At 47.7% G+C, this 20727-nt stretch overlaps 1 protein-coding gene across 2 annotated transcripts in view; it reads right to left on the bottom strand.

Moving 5' to 3' along the window:
* The window catches only part of MRPS28 (mitochondrial ribosomal protein S28), a 175253-nt gene extending 157715 nt beyond the window's left edge, over positions 1-17538 (bottom strand). Inside the window, exon 1 of one of the 2 annotated variants that reach the window (XM_063923938.1) lies at positions 17233-17538. In XM_063923938.1, the coding sequence (XP_063780008.1) occupies positions 17233-17424 (192 nt within the window). In that variant the 5' untranslated portion in view covers positions 17425-17538. The remainder of the gene's footprint in view (positions 1-17232) is intronic. The other variant, XM_063923937.1, reaches the window with a different exon arrangement.
* Between the last annotated feature and the right edge of the window lie 3189 nt (positions 17539-20727).

Genomic DNA, 20727 nt, shown 5'->3' with positions numbered 1-20727 from the left:
GGTTCCCGGTCACTCTACGAAGAAAACAACACCAAAAAAACATAAAAAACTCATGTCGACCTTTTTCCATGTCGACCTTGTTCCCGTCGACCTTTTGTCCATGTCGACCTAAGGTGTCGACCAATTGGCGTCGACCTAAGGTGTGTCGACCTTTGTGCTGTCGACCCTCAGTCCCAGACCCTTATCAGTCAATGCAGGTTTTGAAGTGATACATGCTGCTAATTTTAACATAAGCGGATGTTATGTTTGATTACTCCCCCCAAATTATCTACTAGTGTGTAGTGCTTATTCTAGCACCCTGCACCTGTCACAACCCATGCAGTTCCTCTTTCTTTCCTGGGGCGTCGCTCCCTGCTCTGGTGCTGGTACACAGTGTGTGTCTCAGTGCAGTGATACAGACCAGAGTGTGATAGAAGCACCAGAGAGTGCCACCCCAGACAGGAAAGAGGAACTGCACAGGTTGTGACAGGCGCAGGTTGCTAAAATGAACACTGCCTGTGTTTTTGATATTATAGATTTTTAGGCTAATGCAACAGTATGAGAGCTCTCTACATAACATGTAATATAGGCCATACACAAACTGGCGTCAATAATATCTTCCTTACAAATGGAAAATAATTTACAGTACAAAGCAAAGTAAAGACACCCATATAACTGTATATTGCCTTATTAACAGCAATGCATGCTATCTGCAGACCAAGACTACAATGTGATTAAACCAGTGGTTTCCAAACTTTTTTGAATCACGGCGCCCTAGAATATCAGAATTTTTTTCACGGCACCCCTAGGCCAAAAATTTCTTATTGGGAAATTTAGAAAGAAATATTAAATTAAGTAGATCGCGTTTATATGTCATCCTTAGGGTCAGTTGTGTGGTGAGGGACAAGATTTGCTTCTGTTTGGCCACATATTTTATGACTGGCAGCCACCAGCACTGGTTTTGCCTATTATATTGAGCATGAATAATTTGAATTGGTCCTGGACCACCAACCCACGGCACCCCTGCAAGTGTCCCGAGGCACCCCAGGCAGCCACGGCACACAATTTGGGAACCTCTGGATTAAACCCTGACTTTGTGGTACCCTAGTACAATGCTGTGGCCATCAGAAACTTGCTACAAGTAATACAGCTTATACAGTATCTATTTATACTGCTATAAAAGTATTAGGCACAACAGAAAGGAATCATTGGTTTCCATAACCATGGCGTAACATAACAGCAAAACCCAAAATGAACTTCTGTTATACGATCTAAAAGTCATAGCTCCCTCTTGTGGCTGAATAAGATATAGCAGCTGTAACAGCAAAGAAAAAAAAACATTTGTTATACACTGCTCAAAAAGATAAAGGGAACACTAAAATAACACATCCTATATCTGAATGAATGAAATATTCTTATTAAATACTTTGTTCTTTACATAGTTGAATGTGCTGACAACAAAATGACACAAAAATTATCAATAGAAATCAAATTTATTAACCCATGGAGGTCTGGATTTGGAGTCACAATCAAAATTAAAGTGGAAAAACCCACTACAGGCTGATCCAACTTTGATATAAAGTCCTTAAAACAAGTCAAAATGAGGCTCAGTAGTGTGTGTGGCCTCCACGTGCCTGTATGACCTCCCTACAACCCACACAAGTGGCTCAGGTAGTGCAGCTCATCCAGGATGGCACATCAATGCGAGCTGTGGCAAGAAGGTTTGCTGTGTTTGTCAGCGTAGTGTCCAGATCATGGAGGCTCTACCAGGAGACAGGCAAGTACATCAGGAGAAGTGGAGGAGGCCGTAGGAGGGCAACAACCCAGCAGCAGGACCGCTACCTCCACCTTTGTGCAAGGAGGAACAGGAGGAGCACTGCCAGAGCCCTGCAAAATTACCTCCAGCAAGCCACAAATGTGCATGTGTCTACTCAAACGATCAGAAACAGACTCCATGAGGGTGGTATGAGGGCCCCACGTCCACAGGTGGGGGTTGTGCTTACAGCCCAACACCGTGCAGGACGTTTGCCATTTGCCAGAGAACAACAAGATTGGCAAATTTGCCACTGGCGCCCTGTGCTCTTCACAGATGAAAGCAGGTTCTCACTGAGCACATGTGACAGACGTGACAGAGTCTGGAGACGCCAAGGAGAACGTTCTGCTGCCTGGAACATCCTCCAGCATGACCGGTTTGGCAGTGGGTCAGTAATGGTGTAGGGCGGCATTTTTTTTTGGGGGGGGGCCGCACAGCCCTTCATGTGCTCGCCAGAGGTAGCCTCTACTGCCATTAGATACCGAGATGAGATCCTCAGACCCCTTGTGAGACCATATGCTGGTGCGGTTGGTCCTGGGTTCCTCCTAATGCAAGACAATGCTAGACCTCATGTGGCTGGAGTGTGTCAGCAGTTCCTGCAAGACTAAGGCATTGATGCTATGGACTGGCCCGCCCGTTCCCCAGACCTGAATCCAATTGAGCACATCTGGGACATCATGTCTCGCTCCATCCACCAACGCCACGTTGCACCACAGACTGTCCAGGAGTTGGCGGATGCTTTAGTCCAGGTCTGGGAGGAGATCCCTCAGGAGACCATCCGCCACCTCATCAGGAGCATGCCCAGGCGTTGTAGGGAGGTCATACAGGCACGTGGAGGCCACACACACTACTGAGCCTCATTTTCACTTGTTTTAAGGACATTACATCAAAGTTGGATCAGCCTGTAGTGTGTTTTTCCACTTTAATTTTGAGTGCGACTCCAAATCCAGACCTCTATGGTTTAATAAATTTGATTTCCATTGATATTTTTTGCGTGATTTTGTTGTCAGCACATTCAACTATGTAAAGAACAAAGTATTTAATAAGAATATTTCATTCATTCAGATCTAGGATGTGTTATTTTAGTGTTCCCTTTATTTTTTTGAGCAGTGTATATAATATAAACGGTTAAAACTCAAAGTTTAGTGCTGAAAAAAAAGTGGTATACAAAGGGTATTATTAGGATATGATTTTAGACACTTCAAGCTGGCTCAGAGATGGGCATCATCTGTCTGTGACCTTCCCAACTGGTACAGGTTGAGTTTCCCCTTATTAAAAAATTCAGAAATATGGAATACTTCGAAATGTTGAATTTGTGGGTGTGACCGAGATGTGTAACCTTTGTTTTCCAATGGTTCAATGTACACAAACTTTGTTTTTTCAAAAATATCTTTAGGCTATAAGTCAGTGGTTCTGAAACTGTGTGCTTTGTATGCATCTGTTTGGTTTGTTGGACGCAGATTCTTAAGTATTAGAGGATATGTCAAGGTGATGACATTAAGAGTTTTCACAGGAAGATGACGTGTCTTCCTGGCAAAAATATCTTATCTGGGAACCAATTATACTTCTCCTGGATGCTGCTAAGGAAGCAGGAACCATCACAACAGTCTATTTATAGTGTTTATTATCAGATATTATATACCACCCAGATGTGCTGATTGCCGTAATTATGTAGGTTTATATATATATATATAGCAGTCAGCTTGTGAACCTTTCCCTAACATACAATAATCATTCTTCTTCCCTACTTTGATATTTTGGGGACTTACATTTAAATTGAATTTGATGTGCATTCCATCACTTCCTTCACACCAATGTAATGTTAAAAAAAAAAAAAGGACAGGAGACACGTAGTAAGTATGTTCCATATCTTGCTTGAAACATGGAAATGACCCGGAACACAGTATATTCTGTTTTGGTCATTAGGCTCAGGAGTCCCTATCTGTGTGGAGTTTGCATGTTCTGCGGTGTTAGCATACAGTATGTTCCCTCTGGCTGCTGATAAAATTGACTTGAGTGCACTTGTGTCTGAGAGAATTACTGGGTCTAATTATTAAGACACCATAGAAATGAATATTATAACCACAGAGATAGACCTTCCTTTTCGGAGATCTAAAAAGGTCACCAAGACAGCAGAGTGTTGCTCAGCTCCCCGGGGCACACTGGCCAGCAATGTTAAAAGTAGTCTTACCACTTGCTAAGCCAGTTTGGTGCCAAGGAGCGCATGGAAGAGCCGACACAGCCTTCCAATTTCTATAAAAATAATAAAATTAAAGCAAATTTGAAAAGGAAAAACAGCTGCTGTCTATGATAAATTGGCTTCACCATGGGGAAAGCAACTTTGCAGAACGAAGACAATAGCTTGCGACAGCCATCACCTATATGGGGCCTTAATAAATAAACAAATCACTAAGAGGCAGATTTATCAAAATCCGCATCTGAGGATGCGAATGTGATGCGATAAAATCGCCCCAATCTGCAATACAATAATTGATTACATTGTATTGGATGTATCAATTATCACATGCAGGGATGGAGCTTTTCTCTAACGTCCTAAGTGGATGCTGGGGACTCCGTAAGGACCATGGGGAATAGCGGCTCCGCAGGAGACTGGGCACATCTAAAGAAAGCTTTAGGACTAACTGGTGTGCACTGGCTCCTCCCCCTATGACCCTCCTCCAAGCCTCAGTTAGATTTCTGTGCCCGACGAGAAGGGTGCACACTAGGGGCTCTCCTGAGCTTCTTAGTGAAAGTTTTAGTTTAGGTTTTTTATTTTCAGTGAGACCTGCTGGCAACAGGCTCACTGCATCGAGGGACTAAGGGGAGAAGAAGCGAACTCACCTGAGTGCAGAGTGGATTGGGCTTCTTGGCTACTGGACATTAGCTCCAGAGGGACGATCACAGGCCCAGCCTGGATGGGTCCCGGAGCCGCGCCGCCGGCCCCCTTACAGAGCCAGAAGAGCGAAGAGGTCCGGAGAAATCGGCGGCAGAAGACGTTCCTGTCTTCAATAAGGTAGCGCACAGCACTGCAGCTGTGCGCCATTGCTCTCAGCACACTATATACTCCGGTCACTGAGGGTGCAGGGCGCTGGGGGGGGCGCCCTGAGACGCAATAAAACATGATAAAAATACCTTACATGGCAAAAAAATACATCACATATAGCTCCTGGGCTATATGGATGCATTTAACCCCTGCCAGAATATACAGAAAAACGGGAGATAAGGCCGCCGGAAAGGGGGCGGAGCCTATCTCCTCAGCACACTGGCGCCATTTTCCCTCACAGCTCAGTTGGAGGGAAGCTCCCTGGCTCTTCCCTGCATACACTACAGAAAGGGTTAAAAAAAAGAGAGGGGGGCACTAATTAGGCGCAGTATTAAAACATACAGCAGCTATAAGGGGAAAAACACTTATATAAGGTTATCCCTGTATATATATATATATATATAGCGCTCTGGTGTGTGCTGGCATACTCTCCCTCTGTCTCCCCAAAGGGCTAGTGGGGTCCTGTCCTCTATCAGAGCATTCCCTGTGTGTGTGCTGTGTGTCGGTACGTTTGTGTCGACATGTATGAGGAGAAAAATGATGTGGAGACGGAGCAGAGTATCTGTAACAGTGATGTCACCACCTAGGGGGTCGACACCTGAGTGGATGTACTGTTGAAAATTACGTGACAGTGTCAGCTCTGTATAAAAAAAACAGTGGTTGACATGAGACAGCCGGCTACTCAGCTTGTGCCTGTCCAGACGTCTCATAGGCCGTCAGGGGCTCTAAAGCGCCCGTTACCTCAGATGGCAGATACAGACGCCGACACGGATACTGACTCCTGTGTCGACGGTGAAGAGACAACCGTGATTTCCAGTAGGGCCACACGTTACATGATTGAGACAATGGAAAATGTTTTATACATTTCTGATAATACGAGTACCACCAAAAAGGGGTATTATGTTCGGTGAGGGAAAAACTACATGTAGTTTTCCTGAATCTGAGAAGTAAAATGAGGTGTGTGATGATGCGTGGGTTTCCCCCCGATAACAATTGATAATTTCTTAAAAAGTATTGGTGTATACCCTTTCCCGCCAGAGGTTAGGGTGCGTTGGGAAACACCCCCTAGGGGGGATAAGGCGCTCACACGCTTGTAAGAACAAGGGCTCTACCCTCTCATGAGATGGCCGCCCTTAAGGATCCTGCTGATAGAAAACAGGAGGGTATCCAAAAATGTATTCACACACATACTGGTGTTATACTGCGACCAGCAATCGCCTCAGCCTGGAGGTGCAGTGCTGGGTTGGCATGGTTGGATTCCCTGACTGGAAATATTGATATCCTAGATAAGGATAGTATATTATTGCCTATAGAGCATTTAAAAGATGCATTTCTATATATGCATGATGCACAGCGGAATATTTGCCGACTGGCATCAAGTATAAGTGCGTTGTCCAATTCTACCAGTAAAATGGTCAGGTGATGCGGATTCCAAACGGCATTTGGAAGTATTGCCTTTGAAAAGGGACATTTGGGGTCGGTCTTTTAGACCTGGTGGCCACGGCAACAACTGGGAAATCCACGTTTGTACCCCAGGTCGCCTCTCAAAATAAGACGCCGTATTATCAGGCGCAGTCCTTTGTTGGCAAGCGGACAAAAGGTTCCTCTTTTCTGCTCGTGACAGAGGGAGAGGGAAAAGGCTGAAGAGATTAGCCAGTTCCCAGGAACAGAAACCCTTTCCCGCCTCTGCCAAGCCCTCAGTATGACGCTAGGGCCTTACAAGCTCAGGCACGGTGGGGGCCCGTTCTCAATGAATTTCAGTGCGCAGTGGGCTCACTCGCAAGTAGACCCCTGGATCCTTCAGGTAATATCTCAAGGGTACATATTGGAATTCGAGACGTCTCCCCCTCGCCGTTTCCAAAAGTCGGCTTTACCGACGTCTCCCTCTGACAGGGAGGCAGTTTTGGAAGCCATTCACAAGCTGTATTCCCAGCAGGTGATAATCAAGGTACCCCTCCTGCAACAGGGAACGGGGTATTATTCCACACTATTGTGGTACCGAAGCCAGACGGCTCGGTGAGACCGATTCTAAATCTAAAATCTTTGAACACTTACATACAGAGGTTCAAATTCAAGATTGAGTCACTCAGAGCAGTGATTGCGAACCTGGAAGAATGGGACTACATGATGTCTCGGAACATCAAGGATGCTTACCTTCATGTCAAAATTTACCCTTCTCACCAAGGGTACCTCAGGTTATGGTACAGAACTGTCACTATCAGTTCAGACGCTGCCGTAGGGATGGTCCACGGCACCCCGGGTCTTTACCAAGGTAATGGCCGAAATGATATCCCTTCGAAGGAAGGAAATTTTAGTTATCCCTTACTTGGACGATTCCCTGATAAGGGTAAGATCCAGGGAACAGTTGGAAGTCGGTGTAGCACTATCTCAGGTAGTGTTGCGGCAGCACGATTGGATTCTCAATATTCCAAAATCGCAGCTGGTTCCGACGACTTGTCTTCTGTTTTCTAGGGATGTTCCTGGACACAGTCCAAAAAAAAGGTGTTTCTCCCGGAAGAGAAAGCCAGGGAGTTATCCGAGCTAGTCAGGAACCTCCTAAAACCGAACCAAGGCTCAGTGCATCAATGCACAAGGGTTCTGGGTAAAAATGGTGGCTTCCTACGAAGCAATCCCATTCGTTAGATTCCACGCAAGAACTTTCCAGTGGAACCTACTGGACAAATGGTCCGGGTCGCATTTGCAGATGCATCAGCGGATAACCCTGTCACCAAGGACAAGGGTATCCATCCTGTGGTGGTTGCAGAGTGCTCATCTTCTAGAGGGCCGCAGATTCGGCATTCAGGACTGGGTCCTGGTGACCACGGATGCCAGCCTGCGAGGCTGGGGAGCAGTCACACAGGGAAGGAATATCCAGGGCTTAGGGTCAAGCCTGGATACATCACTTCACATAAATATCCTGAAGCTAAGGGCCATTTACAATGCTCTAAGCTTAGCAAGATCTCTGCTTCAAGGTCAGCCGGTGTTGATCCAGTCGGACAACATCATGGCAGTCACCCACGTAAACAGACAGGGTGGCACAAGAAGCAGGAGGGCAATGGCAGAAGCTGCAGGGATTCTTCGCTGGGTGGAAAATCATGTGATAGCACTGTCAACAGTATTCATTCCGGGAGTGGACAACTGGGAAGCAGACTTCCTCAGCACGACCTCCACCCGGGAGAGTGGGGACTTCACCCAGAAGTCGTCCACATGATTAAAAAACTCGACAGGTATTGCGCCAGGTCAAGAGACCCTCAGGCAATAGTTGTAGACGCTCTGGTAACACCGTGGGTGTACCAGTCAGTGTATGTGTTCCCTCCCCTGCCTCTCATACCCAAGGTACTGAGATTGATAAGATGGAGAGGAGAAAGCACTATATTCGTGGCTCCGGATTGGCCAAAAAGGACTTGGTAACCGGAACTTCAAGAGATGCTCACGGAGGATCCGTGGCCTCTACCTCTAAGAAGGGACCTGCTCCAGCAAGGACCCTGTCTGTTCCAAGACTTACCGCGGCTGCGTTTGACGGCATGCCGGTTGAACACCGGATCCTGAAGGAAAAAAGGCATTCCGGATGAAGTCATCCATATCCTGATCTAAAGCCAGGAAGGATGTAACCGCAAAAACATTATCACCGCAATTGGCGAAAATATGTTGCGCAGTGCGAGGCCAGTAAGGCCCGACGGAGGAAATTCAACTGGGTCGATTCCTACATTTCCTGCAAACAGGAGTGTATATGGGCCTGAAATTGGGGTCCATTAAGGTTCAGATTTCGGCCCTGTCAATTTTCTTCCAAAAAAGAACTAGCTTCAGTCCCTGAAGTTTAGACGTTTGTAAAAGGGGTACTGCATATACAGCCTCCTTTTGTGCCTCCAGTGGAAATTTGGGATCTCAATGTAGTTTGGGTTCCAAAAGTCACATTGGTTTGAACCACTTAAATCTGTGGAGTTAAAATATCTCACATGGAAAGTGGTCATGCTGTTGGCCCTGGCCTGGGCCAGGCGCGTGTCAGAATTGACGGCTTTATCCTGTAAAAGCCCTTATCTGATTTTCCATTCGGACAGGGCGGAATTGAGGACTCGTCCTCAGTTTCTCCCTAAGGTGGTTCCAGCGTTTTCACCTGAACCAACCTATTGTGGTGCCTGCGGCTACTAGGGACTTGGAGTTATCCAAGTTGCTGGATGTTGTCAGGGCCCTGAAAATATTCCAGGACGGCTGGAGTCAGGAAATCTGACTCGCTGTTTATCCTGTATGCACCCAACAAGCTGGGTGCTCCTGCTTCTAAGCAGACTATTGCTCGTTGGATTTGTAGTACAATTCAGCTTGCACATTCTGTGGCAGGCCTGCCACAGCTAAAATCTGTAAAAGCCCGTTCCACAAGGAAAGTGGGCTCATCTTGGGCGGCTGCCCGAGGGGTCTCGGCTTTACAACTTTGCAGAGCAGCTACTTGGTCAGGGGCAAACACGTTTGCAAAATTCTACAAATTTGATACCCTGGCTGAGGAGGACCTGGAGTTCTCTCATTCGGTGCTGCAGAGTCATCCGCACTCTCCCGCCCGTTTGGGAGCTTTGGTATAATCCCCATGGTCCTTACGGAGTCCCCAGCATCCACTTAGGACGTTAGAGAAAATAAGAATTTACTTACCGATAATTCTATTTCTCATAGTCCGTAGTGGATGCTGGGCGCCCATCCCAAGTGCGGATTGTCTGCAATACTTGTACATAGTTATTGTTACAAAATCGGGTTATTATTGTTGGGAGCCATCTTTTCAGAGGCTCCTCTGTTATCATACTGTTAACTGGGTTCAGATCACAAGTTATACGGTGTGATTGGTGTGGCTGGTATGAGTCTTACCCGGGATTCAAAATCCTTCCTTATTGTGTACGCTCGTCCGGGCACAGTATCCTAACTGAGGCTTGGAGGAGGGTCATAGGGGGAGGAGCCAGTGCACACCAGTTAGTCCTAAAGCTTTCTTTAGATGTGCCCAGTCTCCTGCGGAGCCGCTATTCCCCATGGTCCTTACGGAGTCCCCAGCATCCACTACGGACTATGAGAAATAGAATTATCTGTAAGTAAATTCTTATTTTTTGTTTCCCCTTCAGTCACAGCCTGCGTTTCCATCAGACACACATAGCTGATCACACTGGCTGGGCTCCTGCACAGCTCTATGCAGCTTCTCCTGCGGGCAGAGAAAGCTGTGCAGATGTAAGGGATCTACAGCGAGCCCTGTGAATACGAGATCGGAAGATGGCATAATTATCACATGGCTCCCTGCTGTTTTTTCAGAAACTCAGCCAGATCGCAATTCCCATTATAAATATGAGAAATATGATCTAATTACTAAAAAAAAAAAAACATTCCCAAACACCTCCTTTACAATCCAGGTTTTAAGGATAACCATGCTTGAGTCCAAATGGTTAAATCAAAGTTAACAAGGTACTAATTAGATCATCTGTGCTCAAGCCTGGATAGCCTTAAAACCTGGACTGTAATTGCAGAGTTTTTGAAACTCTGCTGTATATAATAAACATAGGTCTGTCCCATCTCCAACATTACACAGCACAGTAGGAGAGGATATGTGGGTACAACCCAAACTACCTTCCCCACTAATGCTTCCAACTGCGGGGACAGAAAGAAGGGGCTGCAAGAAAGTGCGGTAGAGGAAAGGGAGATGGGGGGGGGGACCCCTCAAAATGTCAGACCCCATATGCTAGTCCACAATAAAGATTTGGGCTCATGTTCATAACATGGGACCCCCCTGGGTTAGTGTAATACCCCTTTCAGACTGACAAAAATTTCCCGGGTTATTGCACGTGAACGCCCATCAACCCAGGAAATTGATCAGTGTGAAAGGGTACAGGAACAATATCCCAGGACGAGCGTCCCGGGATTTCATCCCAGGTCTCGACCAGGGTTGAATCCGGGATCGTCCCGGGATGCAGTGTAGTGTGAATGGGCCCTACCTGGTATTCAGTATCCGGGACTGTTAAAAGCCCTCTCATTGGAGGTTCCCCGGGCTCAGAAAAGATGATGTCATCATCTAGAGCCCAGGGAAGCGTCTGAGACAGTCATGGCGACCTGAACAGATCAGGAGGTGAAAGAGCCGCTCAGCATAAGGGGTGAGGAGGAGATTAAAAAACAGATCACAGGCACAGTGAAGGATGCAGCCATTTATAAAAATATTGCAAAGCTGCTTGAAGCAAGAGGCATTATACGTACACAACAGCAATGAGCAGGCCCCACCCCTCCCTTTGCTTTCCTATTGTGACCTCATCTATGTGAGCCAGGCCAGAAAAATGTCCATTTCTAATGACATGGTAGCGTCTAGTTTCTCTTCGTGCTAAGGACCTTTCGCATACATATGCATTTGCAGGGATTTCCCGGGATCAGTGTGAATGGGGCTGTCCCGGGTCGATCCCAGGTCTAAGTGTAGTCTGAAAGGGGTCAATCCCGGGATGCATCCCAGAACACATTCCCGCTGTCAGTCTGAAAATAAGAATTTACTTACCGATAATTCTATTTCTCGGAGTCCGTAGTGGATGCTGGGGTTCCTGAAAGGACCATGGGGAATAGCGGCTCCGCAGGAGACAGGGCACAAAAAGTAAAGCTTTACGATCAGGTGGTGTGTACTGGCTCCTCCCCCTATGACCCTCCTCCAAGCCTCAGTTAGGTACTGTGCCCGGACGAGCGTACACAATAAGGAAGGATTTTGAATCCCGGGTAAGACTCATACCAGCCACACCAATCACACTGTACAACCTGTGATCTGAACCCAGTTAACAGTATGATAACAGCGGAGCCTCTGAAAAGATGGCTCACAACAATAATAACCCGATTTTTGTAACTATGTACAAGTATTGCAGACAATCCGCACTTGGGATGGGCGCCCAGCATCCACTACGGACTCCGAGAAATAGAATTATCGGTAAGTAAATTCTTATTTTCTCTATCGTCCTAGTGGATGCTGGGGTTCCTGAAAGGACCATGGGGATAATACCAAAGCTCCCAAACGGGCGGGAGAGTGCGGATGACTCTGCAGCACCGAATGAGAGAACTCCAGGTCCTCCTTAGCCAGGGTATCAAATTTGTAGGATTTTACAAACGTGTTTGCCCCTGACTAAATAACCGCTCGGCAAAGTTGTAAAGCCGAGACCCCTCGGGCAGCCGCCCAAGATGAGCCCACCTTCCTTGTGGAATGGGCATTTACATATTTTGGCTGTGGCAGGCCTGCCACAGAATGTGCAAGCTGAATTGTATTACACATCCAACTAGCAATAGTCTGCTTAGAAGCAAGAGCACCCAGTTTGTTGGGTGCATACAGGATAACAGCAAGTCAGTTTTCCTGACTCCAGCCGTCCTGGAACATATTTTCAGGGCCCTGACAACATCTAGCAACTTGGAGTCCTCCAAGTCCCTAGTAGGTGCAAGGCACCACAATAAGCTGGTTCAGGTGAAACACTGACACCACCTTAGGGAGAGAACTGGGGACGAGTCCGCAGCTCTGCCCTGTCCGAATGGACAAACAGATATGGGCTTTTTTGAGAAAAAACCACCAATTTGACACTCGCCTGGTCCAGGCCAGGGCCAAGAGCATGGTCACTTTTCATGTGAGATGCTTCAAATCCACAGATTTGACTGGTTTTAAACCAATGTGATTTGAGGAATCCCAGAACTACGTTGAGATCCCACAGTGCCACTGGAGGCACAAAAGGGGGTTGTATATGCAATACTCCCTTGACAAACTTCTGGACTTCAGGAACTGAAGCCAATTCTTTCTGGAAGAAAAATCGACAGGGCCGAAATTTGAACCTTAATGGACCCCAATTTGCGGCCCATAGACACTCCTGTTTGCAGGAAATGCAGGAAACGACCGAGTTGAAATTTCTTTGTGGGGCCATCCTGGCCTCACACCACGCAACATATTTTCGCCACATGTGGTGATAATGTTGTGCGGTCACCTCCTTTCTGGCTTTGACCAGGGTAGGAATGACCTCTTCCGGAATGCCTTTTTCCCTTAGGATCCGGCGTTCCACCGCCATGCCGACAAACGCAGCTGCGGTAAGTCTTGGAACAGACATGGTACTTGCTGAAGCAAATCCCTTCTTAGCAGCAGAGGCCATAAGACCTCTGTAAGCATCTCTTGAAGTTCCGGGTACCAAGTCCTTCTTGGCCAATCCGGAGCCATGAGTATAGTTCTTACTCCTCTACGTCTTATAATTCTCAGCACCTTAGGTATGAGAAGCAGAGGAGGGAACACATACACCGACTGGTACACCCACGGTGTTACCAGAACGTCCACAGCTATTGCCTGAGGGTCTCTTGACCTGGCGCAATACCTGTCCCGTTTTTTGTTCAGACGGGACGCCATCATGTCCACCTTTGGTATTTCCCAACGGTTTACAATCATGTGGAAAAAACTTCCCGATGAAGTTTCCACTCTCCCGGGTGGAGGTCGTGCCTGCTGAGGAAGTCTGCTTCCCAGTTTCCATTCCCGGGATGAAACACTGCTGACAGTGCTATCACATGATTTTCCGCCCAGCGAAAAGTCCTTGCAGTTTTTGCCATTGCCCTCCTGCTTCTTGTGTCGCCCTGTCTGTTTACGTGGGCGACTGCCGTGATGTTTTTCCCACTGGATCAATACCGGCTGACCTTGAAGCAGAGGTCTTGCTAAGCTTAGAGCATTATAAATTTACCCTTAGCTCCAGTATATTTATGTGGAGAAAAGTCTCCAGACTTGATCACACTCCCTGGAAATTTTTTCCTTGTGTGACTGCTCCCCAGCCTCTCGGGCTGGGCTCCGTGGTCACCAGCATCCAATCCTGAATGCCGAATCTGCGGCCCTCTAGAAGATGAGCACTCTATAACCACCACAGGAGAGACACCCTTGTCCTTGGATATAGGGTTATCCGCTGATGCATCTGAAGATGCGATCCGGACCATTTGTCCAGCAGATCCCACTGAAAAGTTCTTGCGTGAAATCTGCCGAATGGAATTGCTTCGTAGGAAGCCACCATTTTTACCAGGACCCTTGTGCAATGATGCACTGTTTTTAGGAGGTTCCTGACTAGCTCGGATAACTCCCTGGCTTTCTCTTCCGGGAGAAACACCTTTTTCTGGACTGTGTCCAGAATCATCCCTAGGCACAGCAGACGTGTCGTCGGGATCAGCTGCGATTTTGGAATATTTAGAATCCACCCGTGCTGTTGTAGCAGTATCCGAGATAGTGCTACTCCGACCTCCAACTGTTCCCTGGACTATGCCCTTATCAGGAGATCGTCCAAGTAAGGGATAATTAAGACGCCTTTTCTTCGAAGAAGAATCATCATTTCGGCCATTACCTTGGTAAAGACCCGGGGTGCCGTGGACAATCCAAACGGCAGCGTCTGAAACTGATAGTGACAGTTCTGCACCACGAACCTGAGGTACCCTTAGTGAGAAGGGCAAATTTGGGACATACAGGTAAGCATCCCTGATGTCCCGGGACACTATATAGTCCCCTTCTTCCTGGTTCGTTATCACTGCTCTGAGTGACTCCATCTTGATTTGAACCTTTGTAAGTGTTCAAAAAATGTTTAGAATAAGTCTCACCTAGCCTTCTGGCTTCAGTACCACAATATAGTGTGGAATAATACCCCTTTTCTTGTAGTAGGAGAGGTAATTTAATTATCACCTGCTGGGAATACAGCTTGTGAATTTTTTCCCATACTGCCTCCTTGTCGGAGGGAGACCTTGGTAAAGCAGACTTCAGGAGCCTGCGAAGGGGAAACGTCTCGACATTCCAATCTGTACCCCTGGGATACTACTTGTAGGATCCAGGGGTCCTGTACGGTCTCAGCGCCATGCTGAGAACTTGTCAGAAGCGGTGGAACGCTTCTGTTCCTGGGAATGGGCTGCCTGCTGCAGTCTTCTTCCCTTTCCTCTATCCCTGGGCAGATATGATCTTATAGGGACGAAAGGACTGAGGCTGAAAAGACGGTGTCTTTTTCTGCAGAGATGTGACTTAGGGTAAAAACGGTGGATTTTCCAGCAGTTGCCGTGGCCACCAGGTCCGATGGACCGACCCCAAATAACTCCTCTTCCTTTATACGGCAATACACCTTTGTGCCGTTTGGAATCTGCATCACCTGACCACTGTCGTGTCCATAACATCTTCTGGCAGATATGGACATCGCATTTACTCTTGATGCCAGAGTGCAAATATCCCTCTGTGCATCTCGCATATATAGAAATGCATCCTTTAAATGCTCTATAGTCAATAAAATACTGTCCCTGTCAAGGGTATCAATATTTTTAGTCAGGGAATCCGACCAAGCCACCCCAGCTCTGCACATCCAGGCTGAGGCGATCGCTGGTCGCAGTATAACACCAGTATGTGTGTATATACTTTTTATGATATTTTCCAGCCTCCTGTCAGCTGGTCCTTGAGGACGGCCCTATCTATAGACGGTACCGCCACTTGTTTTGATAAGCGTGTGAGCGCTTTAGCCACCCTAAGGGGTGTTTCCCAACGCGCCCTAACTTCTGGCGGGAAAGGGTATACCGCCCCTAATTTTCTATCGGGGGGAACCCACGCATCATCACACACTTTATTTAATTTATCTGATTCAGGAAAAACTACGGTAGTTTTTTCACATCCCACATAATACCCTCTTTTGTGGTACTTGTAGTATCAGAAATATGTAACACCTCCTTCATTGCCTTTAACGTGTGGCCCTAATAAGGAATACGTTTGTTTATTCACCGTCGACACTGGATTCAGTGTCCCTGTCTGTGTCGACCGACTAAAGTAAACGGGCGTTTTAAAACCCCTGACGGTGTTTTTGAGACGTCTGGACCGGTACTAATTGTTTGTCGGCCGTCTCATGTCGACAACCGACCTTGCAGCGTGTTGACATTATCACGTAATTCCCTAAATAAGCCATCCATTCCGGTGTCGACTCCCTAGAGAGTGACATCACCATTACAGGCAATTGCTCCGCCTCCTCACCAACATCGTCCTCATACATGTCGACACACACGTACCGACACACAGCACACACACAGGGAATGCTCTGATAGAGGACAGGACCCACTAGCCCTTTGGAGAGACAGAGGGAGAGTTTGCCAGCACACACCAAAAACGCTATAATTATATAGGGACAACCTTATATAAGTGTTTTCCCTTATAGCATCTTTATTATATATTTCTAACGCCAAATTAGTGCCCCCCCTCTCTGTTTTAACCCTGTTTCTGTAGTGCAGTGCAGGGGAGAGCCTGGGAGCCTTCCCTCCAGCCTTTCTGTGAGGGAAAATGGCGCTGTGTGCTGAGGAGATAGGCCCCGCCCCTTTTTCGGCGGCCTCGTCTCCCGCTCTTAACGGATTCTGGCAGGGGTTAAATATCTCCATATAGCCTCCGGAGGCTATATGTGAGGTATTTTTAGCCAAAATAGGTTTTCATTTGCCTTCCAGGGCGCCCCCCTCCCAGCGCCCTGCACCCTCAGTGACTGCCGTGTGAAGTGTGCTGAGAGGAAAATGGCGCACAGCTGCAGTGCTGTGCGCTACCTTTAGAAGACTGAGGAGTCTTCTGCCGCCGATTCTGGACCTCTTCTTACTTCAGCATCTGCAAGGGGGCCGGCGGCAAGGCTCCGGTGACCATCCAGGCTGTACCTGTGATCGTCCCTCTGGAGCTGATGTCCAGTAGCCAAGAAGCCAATCCATCCTGCACGCAGGTGAGTTCACTTCTTCTCCCCTAAGTCCCTCGTTGCAGTGATCCTGTTGCCAGCAGGACTCACTGTAAAATAAAAAACCTAAGCTAAACTTTTCTAAGCAGCTCTTTAGGAGAGCCACCTAGATTGCACCCTTCTCGGCCGGGCACAAAAATCTAACTGAGGCTTGGAGGAGGGTCATAGGGGGAGGAGCCAGTACACACCACCTGATCGTAAAGCTTTACTTTTTGTGCCCTGTCTCCTGCGGAGCCGCTATTCCCCATGGTCCTTTCAGGAACCCCAGCATCCACTAGGACGATAGAGAAAGGGGTATTACTAAACTGCTTCAGATCATCATTAAACTTGCTCAGGACATTGGAACGTGTGTGCTCGCCACAGGGTACCATGCCCAATACATGTACACGCGGGTAGTGTTCTGAAGCAGTTAGTTATGTTAGCCCAGAGGGTACCATGTTCTGAAATTGAGCCAAGATTAGCGGAGTGTGGAAACCCTGGCTAGCTCTTATTACACTCACACAGCATGCTGGGCATTGCAATAAGGAGCAGGCAGCAACTGTAAGTAGTGACTGGCCGTTAAGTAATAATGCAATAAGCAGGAGGCCTGCACCTCTCCAGCTGTGGAACCACAAGTCTCAGCATGCCAGGGCCAGGCAGAGGTGACCACCTGCCACTTAGCTCCCTCAATCTGCCCCTCTCACCGTTGGGGTCGCCGGTTCTCTCCCCACCTCCTGGCTGATCCCAGCTCCAGTCTCAGCCGGTGGTGATGTACCAAACGGACGGGCAGCAGTCCGTAGAGCAGCCCCTAACAACCGCAGGCAGCTGCCGGCATGTCTCCTGTAGGGCGCCGCCATCATAGGACCAGAGACCGTGTAGTGACCTCCGGGGATCATAGAGCGCAGGCGACCTGGAGACTGGCGTCACAGTGCCCTCTGCTGCTAGCATATGCGCCGACGCGGTGAATGGCCGCCATCTGCTGCTCATTTAGGCTCTCTACACTTACATGAGACATGTATGGGACTGGGTTGTCTTTTTCGCTAACACGACCAAATAAATAGATTAGTCTGACCCATTGCAATCTGTTGTTCTTCATTATAATTTTGCCAGTTAACCTGGTACACCTCTGCAGTCCCCCAATCACCCTAAGGGCCAAACATTAACCATGATTATTAATAATGAAAAGAAGTCCCAAAGTAATCTCGGGTCCTGAGACAGAGGTGCACACAATGTCGAAGTTAAGGTGGGTACACACTAGCCGATGCAGGAATGCCGGCGAATTCAGGGACGTGCGGTGAGCTAAAAGGCTAAGAAGGCACTAGCTAGCACCAGAGCCAGATTTACACACAAAATATGAGGCAAAGCGTACATCTGGGCATTATACACAGGTGCAGCAGTATAAACTCCTGGAAATTTGGTGAGTTTTGATCAGAGATGTGCGGGAAAAGATCACCTGCCATAGACTTTTTACTCCAGAGTTTTGGCTATAAAAATGATTAGAATAATGCAAAAAAGATATTTCAAACATATTCTTTGTATTTTTCATATACTTATATAATGAAAACTCTGGTACAAACGTACGTATGACAGGAAATGCTCTGCCTCACCTGCCTCACCCCACCGCACGTCACTGCCGGCGATAAGCGACTATGGGGGACATTTACTAAGCAGTGATAGGAGCGGAGAAGTGAGCCAGTGGAGAAATTTCCCCATCAACCAATCAGCAGCTCTGTATCATTTTATAGTATGCAAATTATAGATGTTACTTCAGTGCTGATTGGTTGCCATGGGCAACTTCTCCACTGGCTCACTTCTCTGCTCTTATCACTGCTTAGTAAATGTACCCCTTTAGTGTTCAATGATATAGTGCATACACACCGAACGTTATCATTGAACGGTAACGATCAGTGACGTCACCGCCGACATTGGGGGTAATTTAGACCTGATTGTAGCAGCAAATTTGTTAGCATTTGGGCAAAACCATGGGGGTCATTCCGAGTTGATCACTCGCTAGCTAGTTTTAGCAGCCGTGCAAACACTATGCCGCCGCCCACTGGGTGTGTATTTTAGCTTAGCAGAAGTTCGAACGGTTGTATCGTAGAGCGCTTACAAATACATTTTGTGTAGTTTCAGAGTAGCTCAAAACCTACTCAGCTCTTGCGATTACTTCAGACTGTTCAGTTCCGGATTTGACGTCACAAACCCGCCCAGCGTTCACCCAGCCACCCCTGCGTTTTTCCTGGCACGCCTGCATTTTTCCACACACTCCCTGAAAACTGTCAGTTGCCACCCAGAAACGCCCACTTCATGTCAATCACTCTGCGGCAAGCAATGCGACTGAAATGCATCGCTAGACCCTGTGCAAAACTACATCGTGCGTTGTGCCCGTACGTCGCGCGTGCGCATTGCGCCGCATACGCATGCGCAGAACTGCAGATTTTTAGCCTGATCGCTGCACTGCGAACAAATTCAGTTAGCGATCAACTCGGAATGACCCCCCATGTGCACTGCAGGTGTGGCAGATATAACGTGCAGAGAGAGTTACTGTAAGGTGCATACAGACGGATAGATTTTGACTATGAGAGATTTTGACTGAGCGATTTCCCTTGAACTGGCAGTAGGTGATATTGACTAACTTTTCCAGCAATTTTGGCTAGGAGCGATTTTGGCTAACCCATTTAAACAAGGGGATGTTTTCACTTTTCCAGCAACCTAGTCGAAATTGACTTGCCTGCACAGTCTATTTTTAGCAGCGATAGCGACCTGGTGGGGACGCGCTTCATTATCGCTGGCTGTGTATACACAGAGCGGTATGCACTAACTTTCTGAGTGATTTTGACTATATAGTCAAAATCGCTCAGCTATATCGCTCCGTGTGTATGGACCTTTAGATTTGGGTGGGGTGTGTTCTAAATTGCAGTGTAAAAATAAAGCAGGCAGTATTTGCTCTGCACAGAAATAAAATAACCCACCCAAATCTAACTCTGTCTGTAAATGTTATTTCTCTTACGTCCTAGAGGATGCTGGGGTTCCATTTAGTACCATGGGGTATAGATGGGTCCTTTGGGAGCCACTGGCACTTTAAGAGTTTAATAGTGTGGGCTGGCTCCTTCCTCTATGCCCCTCCTACCAGACTCAGTTTTGAAAATGTGCCCGGAGGAGCCGGTCACAGCTTGGGGAGCTCTTTGGAGTTTTTCTATTTCTACTGCGGTGTACACTGGGCTCCACAAGGAAAGACATAGGGGTGTAGAGTAGGATCTTCATCCGAGGCACCAACAGGCTCAAAAGCTTTGACTGTTCCCAGAATGCACAGCTCCGCCTCCTCTATAACCCCGCCTCCCTGCACAGGAGCTCAGTTTTGTAGTTGGTGCCGCAGATAGCAGGCACATAACAGAGGGGCTGCTCTGGGCAGCCCTAAGAAGAGCTTTTTGAGAAGAAAAGTGAAGACTTCAAGGGCTGCAGCAGTGTGTATATGTCTAGTGACATTCACTGCTGCAGCTCCATCTCTCCCCAGCGGCGCTGTACACTCCCGAGCCCTGGTTGCCGGGTAACTACAGCAGGAGGCTCCGGTTTTCTTCTACAGTCAGGCACACACGACGGGGGCTCTCCGGGATCGCGTGGCCGCGCTTCGGGAGATGGTGAGTGGGTCCCGCTCGCGGGACCCGTACTTTATCGCGATCCGGCTCGGTCAGTGGGAGGCGGGCCGCGCGCGCTGGTGGTGGACACTGTGGCAGTACAGGCGATCCCACTAGATCACCAGGACATGGGTACAGGTCAGGTTTTTCCTTAAAACCGTTTTACTAGTAGCCCTCAGTGCCCAGTGATTTTGCCAGCAGGGGGATAAGGCTTAGACCTGGAGCCCCTCCCCCAGCCTCAGGGCGCCATTTCCAGCAAATGTTCCCGCCCTGGAGCTGCATATCTGTCTCTCCCTCACTCTCTGTCAGTGTTTGGGCGCCATTTCTCTCAGCTACACTGTTCCTGGGACTGCTTGGGCAAATCCTCCTGTGTAAAGCCGCCTGGTTGTCAGTGCTGTGACTTTACATGACACTTAAGTATTCTACATGTCAATTAGACAGTGTTAGTTAAGAAAGAGTGCATTTAGTCAGGGTTCTCTGGTACAAGTACCCTGTGATATACATCCAGTTCTTACTGTGCAGTGTTATATCTATTGACTACATAGCTATATAAGCTGGTCCAGT

Source organism: Pseudophryne corroboree, chromosome 5 (genome assembly GCF_028390025.1).
Source record: "Pseudophryne corroboree isolate aPseCor3 chromosome 5, aPseCor3.hap2, whole genome shotgun sequence".
Lineage (NCBI taxonomy): Eukaryota > Metazoa > Chordata > Amphibia > Anura > Myobatrachidae > Pseudophryne > Pseudophryne corroboree.
This window is presented reverse-complemented; position numbering and strand designations above follow the sequence as displayed.